The 24,238-nt window shown below is 37.8% G+C and overlaps 1 protein-coding gene across 2 annotated transcripts in view; it reads right to left on the bottom strand.

The window, feature by feature from the left end:
• PTEN (phosphatase and tensin homolog) overlaps positions 1–24,238 on the bottom strand; it is a 92,016-nt gene that overhangs the window by 49,769 nt on the left and 18,009 nt on the right. Inside the window, exon 2 of one of the 2 annotated variants that reach the window (XM_042961247.1) lies at positions 16,623–16,707. In XM_042961247.1, the coding sequence (XP_042817181.1) occupies positions 16,623–16,707 (85 nt within the window). Of the gene's footprint in view, positions 1–16,622; positions 16,720–24,238 lie in introns of those variants that run through there. The other variant, XM_042961248.1, reaches the window with a different exon arrangement.

Raw genomic sequence — 24,238 nt, 5'->3', positions numbered from 1 at the left:
TAACTATGAATATGTAAAATGCAACCCACCTCAAAATATCTCAAATTTTTTTTGCTTAATACCAGAGATAGCCATAGAAGGAATAATTATATCATCTCCAGGAATGAGACCTTTTTAGAATGAAAAGCAAAACGGCACTGTCTAGAATGGCACTGTACAATAGAACTTTCCACAATGATGAAAATGTTCTGTATCTATGTCGTCCAACATGGTAGCCACTAACCACATGTAGCTATTGAGCACTTGAAAGGCGACTAGTGCAAATGAAAATCAATGTTTATTTTAATTAATTTAAATTTAAACAAATAGGGCGTCTGGATGGCTCAGTCAGTTAAGCGTCTGACTTCAGCTCAGATCATGATCTCACAGTTCATGAGTTCAAGCTCTGCTCTTAGCACAAAGCCTGCTTCAGATCCTCTGTCTCCCGTCTCTCTACCCCTCCCCCGCTCTCTCTCAAAAATAAACAAACATTAAAAAAAATTTTTTTTAACATAAATAGCTACATGTGGCTCATGGCTACTATACTAGATAGCACAAGTCTAAAATACATGTATCTATGAAAAAATCCAGTGGAACACAATACACGTGCCTTAGTAAGGTAGAAATGGGTACATTCTTGGAATAGTGCATAAAACTGAAACAGGAAAGATATAGTACTTTACAACTGTCAAAATACTTACAGAAAAAGTATTCAACCATATTTAGTTTTCTAACAAATTCCTGACATGCTTGATTAATAAAGAAGAAAACTACAACTCTGGACACATTTTCAACCAAGAATGAGGAACAAGTTTGAGTGGACATGCCAGGAAACAGGGAGAAAGTGTTCATATAATTTTAGAGTTCACGTCAGACAAGGAAGGAAATACTGGCATAGTTAGATATGATACAGATCAGTAAAACGGATTTCAAAAGCTTCATTTAAATAACAGGCTATGAATTCATAACTCAAAATCTAAGAGGAAAGACTACAGAGAGACTTTAAAAACTAAAATTCTGTATAAACAATTACAAATGATACTAGGTTAAAAAAGACAAATGAGAAAATAACAGAAATTATCTCAGAAAACCAATCAACAAAGCTGCAGTGAAATTTACCCATAACATTCAGATTTAAAAGGTTTAACAAGCAGGGAAAAAAAAAAAGGGAATAATCATAGATGAACACAAATAGCACATATAAAAGAACATAAAAATGGTAACAACAAAAGAAAAGGCTTGGAGTGAGGAAAATGTTTGCATCAAAAAGAATATTAAGTAAGGCAGCATGCCACAGGTTAGACAGCTATATGACACTAGAACCAGAGAAAAAGCAGAACTCCTTAAAAAAAAAAAAAAAAAGGTTTAAAAACCACTAAGTTCCCTTTTATTTCTACCATCTCTGTCCAAGAGAATGTAGCTGATTCAGTAACTCAAACAGTGGTGGATACATGACATTCTTCTGGATTAAAAGCATTGTCAATTTGCTGTTTAAGCAAGGTGATTTCTTAAAGAATATTCTTTAACAAACAACTATCAACAAAAAAAATCTTTGGTATTTCATGATTGTACATATTAGTAAAGCAGTCAGCAATCAATAATTCAAAATAGAGTAATCCATCAAGCTCTAAAATAACTTCATCTGAATCTTGCAGTTATCAAATTCAAGGCAAGCAGAGGCAGGGCCATAAAACTGAACAAAGAGAACTAACTTCCTTTTTTCTGAAGAGTTCATCAAAATCATTTAGGAAAAAAGTTTTTTAAAAAAGTTGAAGATGGAGTCAGCACTCATGTACAGATCAAAGGAAAAAATTACGTATGACCAATAAACACAAAGTGGCTTTATGTCACAATTAAAGAAATGCAATCAAAAATCAAATTACAACAAACTGCAAAAAGTTGATAAGTTTAAAGTCTGCCAAGGCTGTGGGAGGGAGGAAACACTCTCATGCATGTGGGTGGGAATATAAAATGATACTGTTTTTGAGGGTGAAAGTTTAATCCATGGACCCACTGGTCGCAGCAACTCCACTGCTAGGAATTTACCTTAAAGGACAGCAAGATACATGTGTGAAAATGTTTCCTAGAGTACTGTTTTCAATCGTGATAAACCAGAAATAACCTAAATGTCCCTCAGAGGGGACTATTTATGATGGAATGATCATAAAATGGAATAAAGGACAACCAATAAAAAGATGTTTCACCTCCGTGCCAGTATGGAAAATTCCTAAGTACGTTCAATGAAAAAAAGCAAAATGCAGAAGAGTATGCAGTATGTTCCCATCTGTTTTTTTGTAAAAAGTAGGTCTGAGATGAAAACAATTCTTTAAAGAATGACTGCAAGTTCTAGTTGCAAACAGAGTCTGAAGACAGGAGGTGTAAAGCAGGAGAAATCGGTAGGAGGTATTAGTCCTTTTGAGGCTGCTCTGCACCCAAACCCATTTCAGTTTGGAGACAATATCAAAAGGTGAGAAGCAAATAAATACTCCCCTTCCCCATCTTTCTCCTCATGGGAGCAAGGCCGAGACCAGTTAGGTCCTCCTGCTCTGGACACTGACTCCCAGGGGTAAAAGCAGGGTGCGGAGGAGTCAGGTCATGGAGAGAGATCTCCAGCAGAGTGGAAAGGTAATGAGCACAGTCACCAATATCCAGTCAAGGCAGCAGTGTGGGACACTGGGACAGCACTGGGACAGCACTAGGACAGCAAGCGTCCAATAGCAGTCAGCATCCTAAGCAGAGACTGCCCTTATCGTAAGCTGGTGACATGCCTTATTTCCCTTGGCTTCTGCCAATCTTCCCAGCTCAGGGCTCTGAGCCGTGAGCTATGAGCTATCTAACATTTTGCAAGTAATTATTTTCTGATTAAGTTATTTAGAGCTATTTTCCATCCTATGCAACCAAGAACCCTGACCCTGTTCATCTACAGCATTTTCCTTTTTTTTTTTTTTTTTTTTTTTTTTGATTGAGGGTTGGTAAAATACTTTTTGTGCTCCCTTTAACATGTGAACTTTACAATTTCTTATCTAGCATTTGAGCAACAGGGAGACTGGCAGGAGAATAAACAATCTATTTAAAAGAAAATATCACAGCATTTTTAAAAAGGGGGGAGGGTAAGTTCTCTCAAAGAACTTGAATATTACTTAGGAAAACATTCACCATGGCTGCCCCTCCCACTTCCTCCTCTCTCCTCCCAAGGATTTCATGCCCACAATTGGCTCATTGCCTTATAAATTTGATACAATGGAAAAGCGGAAAAAAAGCAAGAAAACAGCACTTTCCAAAGGGAAATGGGAAAATTTAACTGGAGATACTTGGAAAGTAGGTTAAAAACTTAGACAAGAGCAAAGAGGTAATATCCTCAAGACGTGGAAAATCTAGAATATAAATCTTTCTAAGACAACTATACCTTACTTCAAATAATTTCAATATATAAAAATCTGAATTCACTAAAGACAGCTGTGAGAATAAACAGTCTTTGTCTTTTTTAGAAGTCTTTTCTTTCCTCAAAGAATTCCTATGAAATAGTCCTAAGTTAGCTGCCAAAGTGCATTTTAAAACTATTTTTGTCAAAATAATATATAAACATGTATTTCAAAAGACAGACAAAAACATGTAATAAAAAACTAGTTGAGGGAAGATGGCAGAATAGGAACCCCAGGAAACCCATCTCCCCACCTAGACAAATACTCTACTGGCATAATCGGACTGATGTAACTATTTTGGAACCCTGGAGTCTAGTCAGAAGCTTGCATCGTCCAGACGAAGGCTTAGACCGTAAATCATAGTTAATTTCAGCCCGTTTCAACTCAGTATGGCAGCAGCTATTCACCCCCAGTGCCCCTCACCTCCCAGCAGGCAGCCATGTACATACTCCTAGCACAGCCTGCACCAGCTCATGGGACCTTGTCCTCCAAATATCAGAGATCTGTGTTCTTATCATTGACTTCTGCTTATGATAACAGACATGCAGACACAGAAGCAGGCCACCCCGGCTGAAATCCCCACTGATGGAAAAGGCTTCCAGGGGATTTAAAGATCCAGAGGCTTTTTTTTTTTTTTTCCTCCTTTTATCCCCCTTTTTCCTCTTTTGGGAGTCAGGCATTTAAGACATGACACCCATGTTTGTGTGAATGCAAGTTTTCAACTCTTTTGAGTAACTACTCATAGGGATGCATTTGCTTGATTTTATGGAGTATGTTTAGTTTTGTAAGAAACTACCATCTTCCAAAATGGCCATACCATTGTGCATGTTGTGGGTTTTTCATATACTGCCATATTGCATAGTAGGAGAGTTTCTATATGCACATACTGGATGATTTCACCTATATGTCATTCTAGAAAAGTCAAAAGTATGAAGACAGTAAAAATATCAGCATTTGCCAGAGGCCAGGGGGCAGGGAGGATGGAGAGGGATGAATTGGCAGAATACAGACTACTTTTAGAGCAATGAAAGTACTCTGTATATTACTATAATGATGGACACGTCATTAAAATGTGTCCAAACCCAGGGGCGCTTGGGCAGCCCAGTCGGTTGAGAGTCTGACTCTTGATTTCATCTCAGGTAATGATCTTACGGTTCATGGGACTGAGCCCCATGTTGGGCTCTCCTTCATTATTAATGCCCTCTACCAGAGTGGTATATGGTAAAACCCTGGTTTGCGAGCATAACTCATTCCAAAAACACACTTCTAATCCAAAGTACTTGTATATCAAAGCAAATTTCCCCATAAGAAATAAAGGAAACTCAGATGATTGTTCCACAACCCAAAAACATTCATATAAAAATGATTACAATACTGTAATATAATACAAAATAATAAAGAAAATACAAAGCATAAGGAAAAATAAATTAACCTGTACTTCCCTTTGATAACCTTCATGGTTGGTTTGAGGGAGACAGGAGAGAGGAGGGTTATTGTGTAGGACAACTTTCACTATCACCAACAGAATCACTGCTATCTATCGACTCAAAGGAATCTTTTTCTGCACGGGGCCATTGTATACGTTCACGTGGATGCTGACCACAGTGCAGAATTAATAAACTCTTGTCATAGACTGTATTTCATGTAACTGGCATAAGGCAGCAGAGGAAAGGGTCTCTATCTGTAGGCAGCCTGACCTAGAATGAAGCAAAGCATTCCTAAGCTCACTCTTGTGGGGAAAAGCAAAGGACTGTCCACAGGTGCTTTGAAGTGACAAAAATACACCAGTGCCAGTTGTGGGCACCTTCCAACATCCTGAAAAATCGCTGATTTCTGCCAAACACCACGGCTTGAGACTGAGCATCTGAGCACGGGAAATCATCACCTACAATCCCAGAGAGAAAGAGAGAGAGAGAGAGAGAGAGAGAGAGAGAGAGAGAGAGAGAGAGAGGAACCATTGGCTCAGTTGTGATCATGTGACATTTGGCTTCACATACTATTCGTATTGCATGACATCGCTCGTTTATCAAGTTAAACTTTATTAGAAATGTTTGCTCATCTTGTGAAACACTCGCAGAACAAGTTACTCACAACCCAAGGTTTTACTGTATTTGTTATAATTAGTTTATCTATACTGACACATCGTTATCATACAGAAAGTCCATGATTTACATTAGGGTTCACTCTTGGTATGCATCCTGTGGTTTTGGACAAAAAAAATTTTTTTTAATTTTTTTAATGTTTATTTATTTTTGAGAGAGAGACACAGACAGAGCGCAAGTGGGAAGGGGCATAGAGAGAGGGAGACACAGAATCCAAAGCAGACTCCAGGCTCTGAGCTGTCAGCACAGAGCCCGATGTGGGACTCGAACCCACAAACCGTGAGATCATGACCTGAGCTGAAGTCAGACACTCAACCAACTGAGCCACTCAGGTGCCCCTGGACAAAAAATGTTTTAATGTTTATTTAGAGAGAGAGAGAGAGAGAGAGAGAGAGAAAGAGAAACAGAGAGAGAGAGAGAAACAGAGAGAGAGAGAGAAACAGAGAGAGACAGAGAGAGGGAGGGAGGGAGGGAGGGAGGGAGGGAGGGAGGGAGAAAGGGAGGGGCAGACAGAGAGGGAGGGAGAGAATTCCCAAGTAGGCTCCATGTGTGCTCCCTCTCTCTCTGCCCCTCCTTCACTCAGGCTGTCTCTCTCTCTCTCTCAAAGTAAATACACTTAAAAAAAACTGGTGAAGGAGACTATACATGTGTGAGGGCAGGCGGGATATGGGAATCTTCTCTACCTTCTGCTGAATGTAGCTATGAATGAAAAGTGGCTCTAAAAAATAAAATCTATTAAAAAAAATCCACACCCAACTAGTATGATATGCGATCATAAAAGACAAAAATTTTCCTCTAAGGTCAGTAATAAGACAGACAGGAAGTCTGCTTTTGCCACTTCTATCCAAAAAGGCATCCATATTGGAAAGGAAGAAATGAAGTTACCTGTTTGTAGATGACATGTTCTTATATGTAGGAAACCTTAAAGATTCCACAAAAAATTGTTAGAATTAACAAATTAAGTAAAGTAACAGCATACAAAATTCAAATTCAAATATCTGTTGCATTTCTGTACACTAACAATGAACAGTCCAAAATGGAAAATTCCATTTACAATAGCATTGAAAAAGAGTATCTATAAATGAACTTAATCAAGGTGATACACAGAGAAAACTACAAAACACTGTTGAAAAAAATTAAAGACCTAAATAAATGGACAGACATCCCACATTCGTAGATCAGGACTTGATATTGTTAAGATTTCAACACATTCTACAGATTAATGTGATTCCTATCAAAATCCCAAAAACTTTTTTTTTTGGGGGGGGGGCAGAAGTAGAAAATTCCATCCCCAAATTCATATAGAGTCTCAAAGAACCCTCCAAGGCCAAAACAATCCTGAAATAGAAGAACAAAATTGTAGGACTCACAATTCCTGATTTCAAATTTACTACAAAGCTACAAAGTGTGGTACTGACACAAAAACAGACATATATGCCAGTGAACTAGAACAGAGACCAGAAATAAATTCTTGTATATATGGTCAAATAATTTTTTGACAAGTGTGCCAAGACCATTCAGTAGAAAAAGGACAGTCTTTTCAACAAATGGTGCTGGGAAAAGTGGATATCCTCATGTAAAAACATTAAGTTGGACCCTTATTTTACACCATACACAAAAATTACTCAAAATGGATTAATGACCTAAAAAAAGGCCTAACACTCTAAACTCTTAAAAAGGAAACATGAGAGAAAAGCTTTAGGATACCAGTTTAGCAATGATTTCTTGGATGTGTCACCAAAGACACAGTCAACAAAAAGACAGCTAAATTGGACTATATCAAACTTCTGAACATTTTATGCATCAAAGGACACTATCAACAAAGCAAAAAAGCAACCCATAGAATGGGAGAAAATATTTGCAAATCACCTGATTAATACCCAGGATACATAAAGAACTACTAGAACTCAACAACAAAAAAATAAAGCATTCAATTTACAAATAGGCAAAAAACTTAGACATTTCTCCAAAGAAGATATTCAGTCAATAAGCACATGAAAAGATGTTCAATGCAAATCAAAACCACACTAAGATATCACCTTACAACCATCAAAATGTCTAGAATCCAAAAGAAACAAGGGCTAGCAAGGATGTGGAGAGAAAGGAACCCTTATGCATTGTTGGTAGGAATAGGAATATGTGGCATATGAATTCCACAGTGCAGCCACTGTGGAAAACAGTATGGAGGTTCTTCAAAAAATTCAAAAGAGGGGGCCCCTAGGTGGCTCAGTCGGTTAAGCATCCGACCAAGGCCCACACTGGGCTCCGCACTGAGCATGGAGCCTGCTTCGGATTCTCTCTCTCCCTCTCTCTGCCCCTCCCCTGTGCACACGCACGTGCTCTCTCTGTCTCTCTCTCAAAATAAACATCTTTAAAAAGTTAAAAATAGAAATACCATATGATCCAGTAATTCCACTCCTGGATACCTAGCACAAGAAAACTAAAACATTAATTCAAAATGACACATGCACCCCTATGTTTACTGCAGCATTATTTATAATATCCAAGTGTCCACTGAGAAATGAATAAAGAAGACATCATACACACAAACATAATGGAATATTACTCAGCCATTAAAAAAAGTAGATCTTGCCATTTGTGACAACATGGATGGACCTAGACGGTATTAAGTTACAGACGTCAGTCAGAGAAAGACAAACACCATATGATTTCACTCATATATATAGAATCTGGAAAACAAAACAAATGAATACACAAACAAAAAGCGGAAACAGACCTGTAAATACAGAGAACAAACTGATAGTTGCTAGAGGGAAGCGGGTAGGGGTATGGACAAAACGGGTAAAGGCAAGTGGGAGATATGGGCTTCCAGTTATGGAATGAGCCAGGGGTGAAAAGGTACAGCATGGCGAACAGAGTCAATGGCAGTGTAACAGTGCCGTGTGGTGACAGACAGTAGTTCCACTTGTGGTGAGCATAACATAAGGCACAGAATTGTCCAGTCTCTATGTTGTACACCTGAAACTAATATAACACATATGTTAACTATATGCCTCCTTTAAAAAAATATATCACTTAACAAATATACACAAAATTGCATGCCCCAAAGATCAAAAACCACTGGACATTTTCTGGAACCTGTGCTATACTTGTCTAGGCTCAAATTGAAAAAGAAAAAATTTTTTAATGTTTATCTTTATTTTTGAGACAGAGAGAGACAGAGCATGAGAGGGGAAGAGGCAGAGAGAGAGGGGGACACAGAATCGGAAGCAGGCTCCAGGCTCCGAGCCATCAGCACAGAGCCTGATGCGGGGCTGGAACTCGTCAACTGCAAGATAGTGGCCTGAGGTGAGGTCGGACACTCAACAGACTGAGTCACCGAGACGCCCCTAGACTCAAATTTAAAAGAGGAACAGAGGGAGGAGGAGATGGAAGGCCTCCCATTAGGTGGTAAAAATGTAATACTCAATCTACTAGATGCTTAAATAGGCCTTCCAAGAAGGGAGATCATAAGCCTCAAATTTAGACTTTGGAAGTTGTCTCAAGATAATTATATAGCCATTGTACGCATGCATATGCTGAAAGTATTGATGCATTCAATGTGCACATTTTAAGTACCTCTGTTTCTAAGATCCTTTTAGCATTTCTTCATTTTTTTAAACACCAGGCCTCCTGGTTAACTAGATTTCCCAGAGCTCTGGTTCCTAGCAAATGAAGAAATTACCAGCTGTCATACCCCAAAACTAAGAAGAACGGGAAAATCTCGGAAAGATTCTAGCTAAAATAAGGGTTCTTTTATGTTTCATCCCCTCCCTCTGACTTTGAAAGAAGGGGTTTGCAGGAGAGGTCAGTTACCAAGGGGAAGGGAAGTTTCTCAGGTCTCTGCTTCTGTAGCTGAGGTGTGTGATTTCTCCAAGTTACAGTAGTTTAAAATAACGATGGGGGGGCACCTGGGTGGCTCAGTCGGTTGAGTGTCTGACTTCAGCTCAGGTCATGATCTCACATCTGGTAGGTTAGCGCCCCGCGTCGGGCTCTGTGCTGACAGCTCGGAGCCTGGAACCTGCTTCAGATTCTGTGTCTCCCTTTCTCTGCCCCTCCTCCACTCACACTCTGTCTCTCTCTCTCTTAAAAATAACTAAACATTAAAAAAAAATTAAAAAATAAACAAAAGATAAAGATAGGGAAGAAAAAAAATCCACAATGAGATAGTACTTCACACCCATTAAGGTGGCTCTTAAAAAAAAAGTTTTTTTTTTAAAGCCCAGAAAATAGTAAATGTTGAGGATGTAGAGAAATTGGAACACTTACACTTGCTGGTAGGAATGAAAAATGATACAGCCACTGTAGAAAACAATACGGCAGTTTCTCAAAAAATTACACACAGAATTACCATTTGGCCCAGCCATTCCATTTCTGGGTGTACAACCAAACGAAGTGAAAGCAGGGACTTGAACAGATACTGGTACACCTGTGTTCACACCAGCATTATTTACAATAGTCAAAAGGCAGAAGCAACCCAAATGTCCATCAGTGGATGAACAGATAAACAGACTGTGGTATATACATATAATGGAAGAGAATCCTGACGCAGGCCAGAACAGGAATGAACCCTGAAGACGTTATGCTAAGTGAAGTCACATGCTATGTCACACTAAGTCAGTCACAAAAAGACAAATATTGCCTGACTCCACTTAACATAAGGTACCCAGAATAAATACCAAAGACAGAAAGTAGAACAGTGTTGCCAGGCTGAGAGTAGGGGCACTGGGGAGTTCCTACTTAACAGGTACACGGTTTCAGTGTGGTGATTAAAAAAAAGTCTGAGATGGGTACTGGTGATGGTTGCCCGATGTGCATGTTCCTAATGCCACTAGTGTACTTAGAAATGGTCAAAATGGTAAATTGTATTGCACATATTTTATAGATATATATATGTGTATATAAAATTTTACCACAATAAAAAAAAAAATTCATCTCCAGCTCTATTCATTCATCTGTTCCTGGGTCTTCTCCAAAAGTAACCATCCTCAACTATCATATCCTTTTTGCTGGTATTTAATTTGGCATTTCTCTATAATATACATACCACTGCTTCCTACAGGTTTATCAATTACCTGCCTATCTTCTGCCATGGTAGATGAAGCTTACAAAACCAGAAGCACCTCCACATTTCACTTCTCCGAATCCCTACCTTCAACGGCAATATGACAATTTGTGGTTAAGAAGCCAATCGGCAGATGTTAACATTTGCTTCCTAACCTAATTCACCTATATTTGTAAGAATCTATCACGTTTTCCCAAAACATTTCAGTATCCATCTATCAGTTCTACTTCTTATTTTCTTCTTTGATGCCCTCTGTCATACTGCTCACCCAGAACTAGCTGCTCTTCAGCCGATGGCACAGGTGTCATCCCTGGGCTTTCCTCTGCTGCTTCGGAGTTGGAGCCTCAATTTACCAAAGCCCCTTTCTCTTCTTTCATGGCTTATTCTCTTGTTTTGTTAGAACACACTGTCTAATAATTTTCTAAGAAATGTTGCATGGATACAAGTTTTTGCTGCTCTTCTCGAATGGCTTTCTTTCTTCCTCTCGCACTTCGGCTGGTGGCTCGGCTGGATACAGAACTCTATGCTGAACGCAAACGTGACACACTGTACCTCCATCTTCCATCATTAATTCTTCCATCCTGAGAAGCTGGACGTCATGTATATTCCTAATCCCTCCTACATGACCCTGAAAGCTTTTGAGACATTCTCATTATTTCTGGCATCATTAAAGAAATTTCAGGGGTGCCTACGTGGCTCAGCCAGTTGAGTGTCCGACACTTGATTTTGGCTCGGGTCATGATCCCTAGGGTCGTTGAGAGGGAGCCCTGTGTCAGGCTCTGTGCTTATGGGAAAGAGCCTGCTTGAGATTCTCTGTCTCTCCTTCTCTCTGCCCCTCCCCCCAGGCACATGCTCTCTCAAAATAAATAAATAAACATTAAAAAAAAAAAAAAGAAATCTCATAATAATTGCCTGGTATAGGCCTGTTTTCATTCATTGGGCTTGGCACAATATAGCTTTTTTCAATCTGGAAACTCAAATCCTAAATAAACTTTCTGGTATTTACCTATACATGGTATATAACCTCTGGTGTACACATGTATAGGATAAAACATTTTGTTCTCTGACATACAGGATCATATGGCTATCAGCTTTGGAATCTGACAGACTGGACTCAACCCTTAGCCTCACTACTTAACCAGCTCTGGTACTTGGGGAAGCTAACTTCTTTAACACCATATATGAAATGGGGACTTATTAAAAACTGCAGTTTTTCAATAAGATGACACATGTCACCTGGGTGACTCAGTTGGTTAAGCGCTGACTCTTGATTTCAGCTTGATTTTGGTTTGTGAGATCAAGCCCTGCATGGGGCTCTCTGCTGACAACGCAGAACCTGCTTGGGATTCTCTCTCTCTCTCTCTCTGCACCTCCCCTGCTCTCTCTCTCCTTCAAAATAAATAAGTAAAATAAAATAAAATAAAATAAAATATGACACATGTAAACTGTACAAAAGCAACATACGTATGTAAATAAATGTAAAATACATGTTACCTATTATTAAAATATCAAAAACTGAATTGGTGCAGATACTATAAACACTGTCAAATCTGTCAAGACTGCTATTTTAAGAAAATAAGACCAACAAAAGAAGTGGGAGGCAGCCAATGGGTAGAGCTTTTTCTTTTGGGGTGATAAAAATGTTTTGGAACTTCAAAGAGGTGGTGGTTACATAACATTGTGAAAGTACCAAATGTCACTGAAGTGTACACTTTAAAATTATTAATTTTATGTTATGTAATTTTCACCTCAATGAAGAACAAAAAGGAAGCAGGGAAAAGAAAGGCAATACAAGGAAGAAGTCAAAAGTTGTTGAAAAGGGAGAATGGAATTGATATTCTCTCTAAATTATTTCGAAGCTTTCCTCTAAATAATCTCTTTTTAATTTTTTAACTGAATAACCAATAATGATAATGTTGGGATGACAAACACTTCCTTTTTCATGGAATATCAACACATAATTAAGGTTGATTGAGAGATCAACATATAATTATAAGAATATGTGACGTTTCTTCAGGGAGAAAATGTATAAAAGAGGAAAGCTGGAAGCTGCACCTGAATCTGTAATACAGCTATATATATATATATATATATATATATATATATATATATATATATATATATACATACACACACACACACACACACACACAGATAAAAAGGCTGAGAGTATAGAACACAATGAATAAAGTCTTTTTTTTTTTTTTTTAAAGAAAATCACTATATATCAGAAGACTAAGCTCAAAGCATTTCCTTACAATAAATATGGGAACCCACCCACATCTAACATCGTTCCAATAAAACGGGAAGCAAATTACTTCCTACTGATTTCAGACTAAGGGGAAATATTGTTCTATGCATCTTTTTTCATTTTCAACACTTCCCAAATTATGCTCCAAGGAACACTGTTTAGAAGACATTATTTAACATATAAAAAGAAAAGAAAGAGAGAAGGGGGAAGGAAAGGAAGGGAAGGGAAGGGAAGAGAAAGAAAAAACAGGAAAAGAAAAGCAGCATATTCAAATTTCACTCTTGGGAGAGTTACAAGGCATAGTAGTATATTAAAGGTTCTGCAGTAAGAAAGCCAGTTCACGACTCTATTAAACCTACATTTGTCTGATTTATTAAGTACAGAACAGTTCCTAAGCTATGTCTGTTAAACACATAATTCATCACTTTGTTAAAGACTGCTTAGATTTTATACCAGATAACATATAAATTAGGGTAACTTCAATATTAGCCCCAGGGATGAGATTACCACACAATAATCAATTATTTGAATAAAACATTGTTTCAAATTACCAGCAGTTCAGAGCAAGATCTTAGGGGCAATAAAGGAGGAGGAGAGAAGGTGGTTAATAAGAGGAAAAGAAGAAAAAACAATCTGGGAAGAGTTCAGCTCTTCAACTTTCTTTTTGAGACGTCGTTGTCCTACCCTGTCAATTCTGATTGCTTATTAAACAAAACATTTGCAGTTAAGATAGTTAAAAATTTCAGCTTTGTTCACTTCTCCCCGACTTTTTATTTTTTTGCATCAATTCCTGACCCTAGGAGGTAACCTCAAAAGAAGTTAAATATTTGTCACTTGAGTACCTCAAATATAAAATTTCATGTTGCCATTAACAAACCATATCCCCAACGGTTAAATACTGCATAATTTAAGTAAAGGCATTTGCAATGTGAGTTTCTTGTACTCAAAGCAAAGATGTTCAACACTAACAAACTATGAACCTGGCATAGTGTTTCTCCTTTGGGGAGAAATCATAGAAAACACATGGAATGAGAGGGCAAAGGAAAATCCAACTGGAAATGTTTGTTGAGAGAAAATTTACAAGAATAAAGACACATTTTTCACTGAGACATTATCATCTTTGAGCCAAAAAGGAATCACTACTGATTATTACTACTGTGTCCAATACCGTGGGAACCAAACAAGAAAATCAATCATTTAGGTACTAGAGACAGCCATTCCCCCTTGGAGAAGTTAATCCTAACAGGCCAATTACTTGGAAGTTACTTATTTTTATTTTATTTCACAGGAAAAACCACAACTATCTTCTTGGTCACTGTTCATCCTCTCTCTCGCAGAAGGGGAGCGGAGTGAGCAACGGAAGCCAGCAAAGCCTCACTAGCCATTTATCCCCCAATCGCAACATGTGGGAGGGCAAGACAAACCAGGCACAGCATAGCTATTATATTCCACAGGTAATTCCTCATCATTTACGTGCTATTACCACTGCCATTACCATAAAGGTGACAGGATCAGTTGGCTAAAGCAACTACTGGCTAAATAAAAAACCATGTACATAAAACTTTTTTAAGGAATAACATTTGAAAAAGCCAAGAACTGGACAAAATAAGCTAGATACATTAAAGCAGGCAGAATAAACTTCAATCTTGGTTACAGATTACAAATTAAATTTGGGAATCCTTTTTTTTTCAATAACTTTTTAATGTTTTATTTTATTTTAGAGAGAGAGAGAGAGAGAGAGAGAGAGAGAGTGCACGAGCGAGCATGAGCAGGAGAGGAGCAGAGAGAGAGGGAGACACAGAATCTGAAGCAGACTCCAGGCTCTGAGCTGTCAGCACAGAGTCCGACATGGGGCTCGAACTCGTGAACCGCGAGATCATAATCTGAGCCAAAGTCGGACGCTTAACTGACTGAGCCACCCAGGAGCCCCAAATTTGGGAATCTTAATTCAGTGTCATTAATTCAGGCGAGGGCTATGAAGTCAGAAGATGACATATCAAAATGCTTCCCAAAAAAGTATTTTCTTGGTGAAATTATTACAATCTAAGGGTCTGAAAATGAAGTGTACAGATCCAAAAACTGAACTTTATCAGTAACCTGAAAGATGAAAAATCAGCCTCGTGACTAACAAGTCAGAAGAAACTAATTCAGTCAGAAGAGAACAAAGAGAACCAACCAAAACTAACATGCCAGGTTAATTTACCACGAGGATGATACCCTTACAGTGATCAGAAAACTTGTCCTCTACCCAGACTATTCATACTCCTTTTCCAGGTGAGTACTAACCTGATTTGATTGAATCAGTACTTGGTTGGACACAGAACGATAAAGCAGTAATATAAGATAGTCACCCTGGAGGATATCTTGCCTAGGTCATAAGGAGGCCTCATGAACACTCCTGCACCACCGCAGAGAACACAAGTCTGGTGACTGCACGACTCCTTTTCCAGATCCTCCTTCTCTGCTGATTCAAAATTTACGTCCCTCATTCTTTTCTCTACCACCCACATTTTCTGTACATGTGTACTGCCACTGACTAAACCGTATCACAGTGTTGCTCTCATGGATCTGTGATGGTAAGCATCCTTCCAACTGTGTCCCACCTAACTAGGAGAAAACAAATTTATTTCCCTATTTTCGAGTTCTTAAACAGCACTTCTAACAGTCTCATGTAGCTATAACTGTAATACAAACTACAAAGAAGCAGTTTGGGGCTTTTCTGTAGTTTTTGTAGACACTGACATTTACTAATTCTGCACAGAACAGAAACACTACAAAAGTCCAACTGGACACAACTCAATATGGCAAAATTTAAATATACATTGGTTCAAAGCAAATTGGTAAAAACTTACCACTTAGAAAAACAACTTGTGGCTCACTCATATAAGGACACAGGTCGGCTCATGTGCTTAAACAACTAACACAAAAGGACTCTACACCTGCATAATGCTTTACAAAGTGCTCTCCCACTCACTGTAACATTTAATTCCCAGCAAACATTTAAATCCAAAGTCTCCAAGAAAGAGATTTCTGAAAGAGCATAAAGGGAATAATCCAAAATTTTAAACTTTAAAAACCATTAAAGTTTCTACGGACATTTACAGTTAGTTTTTCATACATATATATTTTTTATTTGGAATGAGAAAATATATTGAGACTACACAGCAGACACAAATTTCTTCTCTCATGAAACACATGATGTACTCTTAGGTTATAAATGTATTAAAATCATTTAAATGGGCCTTGAGAAACATTGTTCGGAACTGAATGATAATCACACTTAGAAAATTACTCACGTTTATAAAAGAGACAAAGTCAGACTTTGGTTTGCCCACCAACTCCTGTCCAGACCCTCTACCAAATACTTATTCAAACGCTTGGTACATTTATGCCCTACTATAAACTGTTGTATGTAAAAAATACATGGTATCAGTTATCTCCAACTTAGGATGAATAAATTTAAGTGAATGAATCCGCATGATGTTAAACCTAATCCCCTACTGTGAAATAAAAGACAAAACCATAGTGTAATGGAATCCAGACATTAACTTGGTTAAGAAGTATTGTATGGAGTCCATGAAATTATATCACATACACCTGATCATGTCAAAGGTCAGTTCTTATCAACGGAGTTGTATCCCACTGAAGTCCATTAAACAAACAAAAAAGCAGTACAGAGCACCAACATAATAAAAATAGTTTACCTCACAAGTACATCGTTTTCTATGGTTTAGAAATCTTCTCTAAATGAAAATACAGCATGAATACATCAATAGTTGAAACAGAAAATTAAGAGTTCTTACCTTACTACATCATCAATATTGTTCCTGTATACGCCTTCAAGTCTTTCTGCAGGAAACCCCATAGCAATAATGTTTGGATAAATATCTGAGTACTTAGGTTAAGGAAATATCTGAAATATGCAAAAATGCAAACTACGTGTAAATGTTTTAAAGCATTAGCTGATTATAAAAAGTACTATACCTATGTTAGCAAAAGACTGTCAAATTTATTTATTTATAAACCATCATGCATAATTAAGAAACACAATTGAATACATTAATTCCGAAAGAATTATATCAAAATAATTATATGGCAAAATAATTTTCAAATCCCTCTACCTACTACATTAAAAATGCCCTCAAGGAAAAAACTTAACTTCCACATTTACGGTATTTAGGCATATGTACATGAAAAACAAAAACCTCAGACTTTATAAATCACAGAACTCAAGTTATCTTGGGACAAAAACCAAGTATCAAAATAAAAACAAAAATAGCTACACAACTTCTAATTTTTTCATGAATATAAAACGCACCATGGCATAGAGAAAGGGAGCTACAATTAAGAATTAGGAAGCCAGATTTAAGACCTGGCTGTTCATCTAACCAGTTGTATAATTTTGACATGTGACTTAGACATTTGCAGGCTTCAATTTCCTATTCCACATGATTAGGCTGAAACAACCACAGTGATCTCTTCCAGTCCTTGGTATTTGTGACTTGGTAATACCGAACTAAGGTACAAACTTATTCTCCCTTTCCATCAAGGTAATCAACATTTAGCATGCCATTCTATTCACTTATGTCACACACTATATTTGGCATAAAAACTTCTGCACTCCAGAAGCATTAACTAAAACACACACACACACACACACAATCTACATTTCTATGTATTTTGGATCATACCAGCACTAATTTCTTCTTGAGATCCACTATCCATCTCTTTAATCTCATAATTTTCTGACATGGACCTTCCAAAACAGCCAAGCTAATCTGCCTCAAGCCTCTCTTCAAAATCATCCCTAAAGTGTTCTGCCTGTCTACTTCTGGACCCATTCATTTTTCAAATACAATTCAAAATTCATCAAAGCCAGTGCCCTTTTCTAGATCTTTTTTCCTTCACTTTCTGCTACATTCACATTATTGAGTTGATCTCAGTATTATTTTCAATCCAAAAATAATTATCGAATTACTAAAAGCTTTTATTTTAGTATCAGAATTTTTAAAAGGTTTTATCCATAGTTTTGCCACACACTGATTGAACAGACCTAACAAATATTTTAAGAAAAAAGAAGCACAACATATACAGTATACTACCTTTTATATGAAAAAATATTTACTGTTTGGATGAAATAACATTTACACACGTATTTGCTTGAATTTGAACTTTCCAATGCACATGTGCACACCACACACACACACACAACCGAGAAACTAATACAAATGTTTGCTTCATAGAGAAGGGAGGGGGAAGGGAAAGGGGAGAAGCATACACTAAAAACAGCAACAACAAACCTGACTAAATACTAAATTGATGACCAGGAGAAATGATTTCATCTGGACAGTGCAACAATTTTACTGTACTTCTTGTTAGGAAGCACACTATAAGAACAAAAACAGCTAGAAAAAAAATTTTAAACTTCTTCTGAGAGTTCGTTTTTACTAATATCAGTATGGATATCCTCAAGCTTTTTTTCTTTATATTGTAGGGAGAAAAATAAAATTTTGCTAATGATTTTCAGATTCATGATTACAGACATAAAAGAGATACCATTATAAAATCAAGAAATCAACGGGGTACCTGGGTGGCTCAGTCAGCTAAGTGTCTGACTCTGGACTTCAGCTCAGGTCATGATTTCATGGTTCCTGAGTTCGAGCGCCTTGTTTCCCTTGCTCTCTCTCTCTCTCTCTCTCTCTGCCCCTCCTCCACATTCTCTCTCTCTCTCTCTCTCTCTCATTTGCTCCCAAAAATAAACATTAAAAATTTTTTAAATAAAAAAATCAAAAATCAAGGTAAAAACATTAATTAAATACGAACTCACGTTAAAATGTATGTTCTCTAGGTCTTTTCACTGAAGTGGCCTAAAAGCATGTTACCTTAGCAAAAGTAAACAATCCTAAAACCCAGATTTCATCTCTCATATCATAATACATTAAAAGGTACTAAACTCCTTGGAACAACAGCTGATGCCAGGGGTGGGACAAGAAGGTTCAAGGTGAGCCTGGGATTCCTTTCTGTGCCAGAGAACATGGAAGGTGTACAGAGACTAATGGTCTATACCAGACATAGAAGCTAACATGAAGGACATCCCAACAACTAAAACTGTAACAATCTGAGCATCAAAGAAAAAATTTAAACGCTAGTAAATTAAAACACCCTAAATAAAACTAAAACCTTGAGCCTATAAAGATGTTCAAAAGAAAAAAAGAAAATCTCTTTTTCATTTATTTGAAGTAGCTATCAGAATGGTTCTTTCTTTACTTTGAAAATAGCTAATGAGGGGGGCGGATTAAGTATTTATGCAAATTTTCCTGTAGGTACTATATTTCAGGGCAATCAAATAGCCCCAGTTCATATGACAAAGATACACTTTACAGAAAAACACAAGAGAACAGAACTTTGAAAATCATATTTTGCAAACCCTAATAAAATTATTGATTAGGCCAGGATCAACAACCGGTTCTAAAGCAGTAAGTGAGTTGATGATGAAGAACTGAACTTTCTGGAACACCTGGGTGGCTCAGTCGGTTAAGCATCTGACTTCAGCTCAGGTCATGATCTCACGGATCATGAGTTCGAGCCCCATGTGGGCTCTGTGCTGACAGCTCAGAGCCTGGAGCCTGCTTCTGATTCTGTGTCTCCCTGTCTCTGCCCCTCCCCCACTCAACTCTACCTCTCAAAAATAAACATTAACAAAAATTTTAAATAATAAAAAAAGAACTGAACTTTCTTACAGTCAAAGTAATGCCACACAAAATACTTTCTAATGTAAGGAAACAAACATAATTGAACAATGGGCAGAAGAGACTGCCACCACCCAATTTCACTGGTCAATCTCAGCATCATCAAGTGGAGATCGTATAACTTTTGATGTGATACAATATGAAGGACATAGCATCATCTATGATAGCCAAGCTATATTCAACCTGAGAACCCACCAAGCATTTAGATATAGCTACTCATTTACAAAGAGACAGAAAAACCAAGCTAACTGACATTATCAGAGAATAAACTGGATAAATTTAAAAGGTCTACAGCACATGACCCAGTCTCTGCTCAAATGCCTTTTTGTTTTTTGAACGTTTATTTATTTTTGAGAGACGGAGACCGAACATAAGCAGGGGAGGGGCAGAGACAGCGGGAGACACAGAATCCAAAGCAGGCTCCAGGCTCTGAGCTGTCAGCACAGAACCCGATGTGGGGCTCAAACTCACGAACTGTGAGATCATGACCTGAGCCGAAGTCGGACGCTTAACCAACTGAGCCACCCAGGCGCCCCTCAAATGCCTTGTTTTTAAAGGTGAGGAGGGGAGGGACAGGTAGCTATCCTTGACTTAAAAAGACTTAAGGGTTCTAAGAGCCAAGTTCACATGTACAATGCTGTTCTGGATACTGTTCTAGGCAAACCAGGCATAAAGAACATTTTTGAGCTAACTAGAGAAATATGAATATCATCTGGGCATTAGATAAGATGAAAGTTTACTGAAATGGAAAAGTAGACAGTATTATTATTATTGACTGAAATAAAGGTTTCAAAAGAGAACATATAGCATTACGTCATGTTGGCATAATAATGCATATATATCCATATAGACATATGTAGACAAAAAGATTTACAAACTAAGGTACTAAAAGTAATCATCTCTGGGTGGTAGAAATATATATTTTTCTCATTTTTGTTTTATATTTTCTAGTTTTGGTACAATGCACCTGTACTATTTCTATAAAAGATTATAATTATCTCTAAGTCTATTTACTAAGCATCATGACAAAATATTGTCTTATCCTGCATGACTCAGTTTCAGCTGTGTAGCTAAAAAAAGAAAAAAATGCTGAGTTTCTGCCCAAAAACATATATGTATATACACATATATATGCACACACACACACATACGTATAATGATAAAAGTATCTAACACTTAAATAGCATTTACTATGTGGCAATTTTTGTTACTTTAAGAATTTATAAATTCACCCCAACCTCAAAGGGTTCTTTACTGGAAAGGTTCCAAAACTACTAGGATTATCATTTTTAACATTACAAATATCAGCTGTCATCTGTTATTCTCACATAAGAAAGTAGTCCCACCTAAAAATGTAGCTCAATTCAAAGAGCTATGATTGGGAAGCCTGGGTGGCTCAGTCAGTTAAGCTGAGCAGCGCAGAGCCTGCTTCGGATTCTCTCTTTCCCTCTCTCTCTCTGCCCCTCCCCTACTCACGCTCTCTCTCTCAAAATAAATAAAAATGTTTAAAAAAAGCAGCTACGTTCAATTATCGAAATGGTTTAGGCTGTTATACCCATTCATGAGGAAAATAAAAGAATGGAGGCTCAAATCAAGTCTACAGCAGTGTAATTCCTTAAAGTAAATAATCTTTACTTTGTAACTCTGTCTTGGGAGCACCAACATGTAGAAAATGAGAAATAACACTCGGAAAACAACATGAGGGAGCAGTAAGGCCCCAGAGCAGTGGCAGCTGCCGCCAGCCCAGAATTCCTACCTTAAAAATTATAAATATATGTCAGTCAAAAATATAAATTGAAATCACCCAAGGAGCGCCTGGGTGTCTCGGTCAGTTGAGCGTCCGACTTCGGCTCAGGTCATGATCTCACCGTTTGTGAGTTCAAGCCCCGCGTCAGGCCCTGTGCGGAGCCTGGAGCCTGCTCCGGATTCTGTGTCTCCCTCTCTCTCTACTCCTCCCCCGCTCACGATCTGTCTCTGTCTCTCAAAAATAAATAAACGTTAAAAAAAAAAAAAAAAAAGAGAGAGAGAGAGAGAAATCACCCAAGTTTTTCTGAGCAATACAACAGAGAAATATGTTTTATTCAAAGAAATAATAATGACTGCTACTAACAAACTTCCTAACTGAATTCTTAATTTCAGTGAAAACGCTAGGAAGATTTTTAGCCTTACAGAAGAGCACAGTAAAACAAAGGCCCTTGAAATGCAGTCACTTTTACCAGGACTAAACTCAAATTTATCCTTACACTATGAATACTAACTAATAAAGAAAATAAAGTTGCAAAGGATTTGATTAACTTACTTTAAAAAACTGTTTATGACAATACATAAATGGGGATGTTACATACTCATTAAAGTAAACTCAATTGGCCCCCTCTTTCAATCACTTATCCAAACACAAATTGAACATTCTACGGAAGGGGCACTGAAAATGTAACGCTAAGTAAGCAAAGCCTACTGCATTGAGAGAGTTCCTGTTCTATCAGGGAAGACAGACACACAGACGTGCAACTGTGCCTCAGGCTCTACTGAATACAAGATCAAGATATTTTAAGAGAAAAAGAGAGCAGGATAAATTCTGTAAGGGCACGGATAAAGCTTCACAAAGTAGGCGATATGTTAGATAATCCTTAAGCAGTCAGGCATCAGCAGACAGAAGAACAAGAGCGACTGTAACATTCCAAGCAGAGTACAGGACAGAGTTATGGAAATACATAAAATATTTGGAAAAAGCCAGCAGTCCCATGTGGCTCGCACACAAAGCTCTATGGAGAAAGCACCAGGACAGAAGATTAGGTCTAGTTTTAAGGATGCTGTCGGCAGGGAGTTCAATTTAACCACACACAAGGAGTCAGAGGCCAGAAATAACGTGGGGGTCTTTTGCAGAGCAACAATCCAATACTTTCTTTACACAGAATCTAGGAAGTCGGTCTTTCAAGGTTTCCTTTTCCTCAAATTCTCACCTTCCTTTTTCACAGTTTGAGATTTTACCCAAGACTTTGGCACCCATCAGAAGTTAGAACAAGGCAGAGAACACGTGCCACGGTATGGGAAATACCTTCCCATTTAATCCTAACTATCCTACTGAGTAATATTACCATTTCATAAATGATAAAATTGCAGGTCAAAAAGACTGAGTAATTTGTGCAAGGTTCCACAGCCAATAAGTACTAAGTTATGATTCAAACCTGTTAAGTGCATAACCCAAAGCCCAGGCTTTTTATACCATGCTGCCTCACAAAAGGGGATTAAAATTTTTTTTTTATATATTTCCAAATCAATAATAAAAAATTTACAAACGAAGCAGGCTCAAATGAAAGTGAATTTTACTAACCAAATGTTAAAACTTCTAAAAGATAATACAAAACTCACTGGCATTTCCAATACTGAATGTCAGCAATAACGAGGGCTGAATTTTGAAGCAAGTATTTCTTATGCCAAGACTTATGCCAATAAACCTCTAATATGACTTTTTTGCTTACCAGTATGTCTAAATTTCTGACATACCTTTTTAGACAATTTAAACCAAATAAATATAAGTGAGAAAAAATAATGTATGATTTTTAATACAGAACAGCCTTAACCTGAACTTACTGGATATACTCTTAAACAAGTAGTAGAGGGTTTAATATGAAATTCTGATCTAATGACTTACAAATGCCGAACATAAAGAATTATACTAACTAGGTCACTAAAGAGAGCCAAATATTTTGCCATCTAGGGATCTACTCGCAGGCGATATGGCGCCATGGCTACGAACGTTTGCTCTAGAGCCAAACTGTCTGGACTTGAACTCTAGCTTCAGGTACATCCTTTTTGCAAGTTCCATATCCTCAGTTTCCTATGAAAAATGGGACTGGTGAAAATACTCATCATACAGGGTTTTCTAAGGAATAAATGCGTGAATATATTTAAAAAATGACCAGAACATAGTGGCAGTTGTCTAACAATTGAATGGCACAGACCTAGACCACAGGAGCTCACCGTAACTATTTGGGTGGTTTTTTTTTTCCACTGACACTGACTTACTGAATAGCCTAATCCTTCTCAAGAGCACCAAAGCCTAACAGAAACCTTAACTCTTTGAAATCTTGACAATATCACTTGACAGTATCATGAGCACCTGGGTGGCTCAGTCAGTTAAGCATCTGACTTCGGTTCAGGTCATGATCTCACGGTTCTTGAGCTCAAGCCCCACAACGGGTTCTGGGATGACGGCGCAGAGCCCGCTTCAGATCCTCTGTGTCTCTCTCCTCACTCTCCTTTCTCTCTCTTCCTCCCTCCCTCTCTCTGTCTGAAATAAACTTTAAAAAAAAAGAAACAGAACAAATGTAAAATATTCCCAAATTCCCCAAAGGAAAAACAAAAGCCTTCTTTCCCCATTATCAGTGGCCACGTGCAGGAAGCAGGGAGGCAGAAGAAACGCACACGTACACGCCTGGTACTTTGTGTTTCGCTCGCCTAAGCTGGAGAGCCACGAGAGCCACCACTGCTACAGGAGATGACATGCATGACATACAGCAGACAGTCTCCTTTGGCCCAACCTGTGAGCAAATGTGTTCAACTTGTTTTAATTAAGGTATCATTTACATACAATAAAATACAAGATCTTAAGGGACTCATTGCTGTTTTGATAATTACATAGACCATATTTGGACAGTCTTGATTCAAGT

Source organism: Panthera tigris, chromosome D2, assembly GCF_018350195.1.
Source record: "Panthera tigris isolate Pti1 chromosome D2, P.tigris_Pti1_mat1.1, whole genome shotgun sequence".
Taxonomy (NCBI): Eukaryota; Metazoa; Chordata; class Mammalia; order Carnivora; family Felidae; genus Panthera; species Panthera tigris.
The sequence above is the reverse complement of the archived record's forward strand: the minus strand, read 5'-3'. Positions and strand labels throughout refer to the sequence as shown.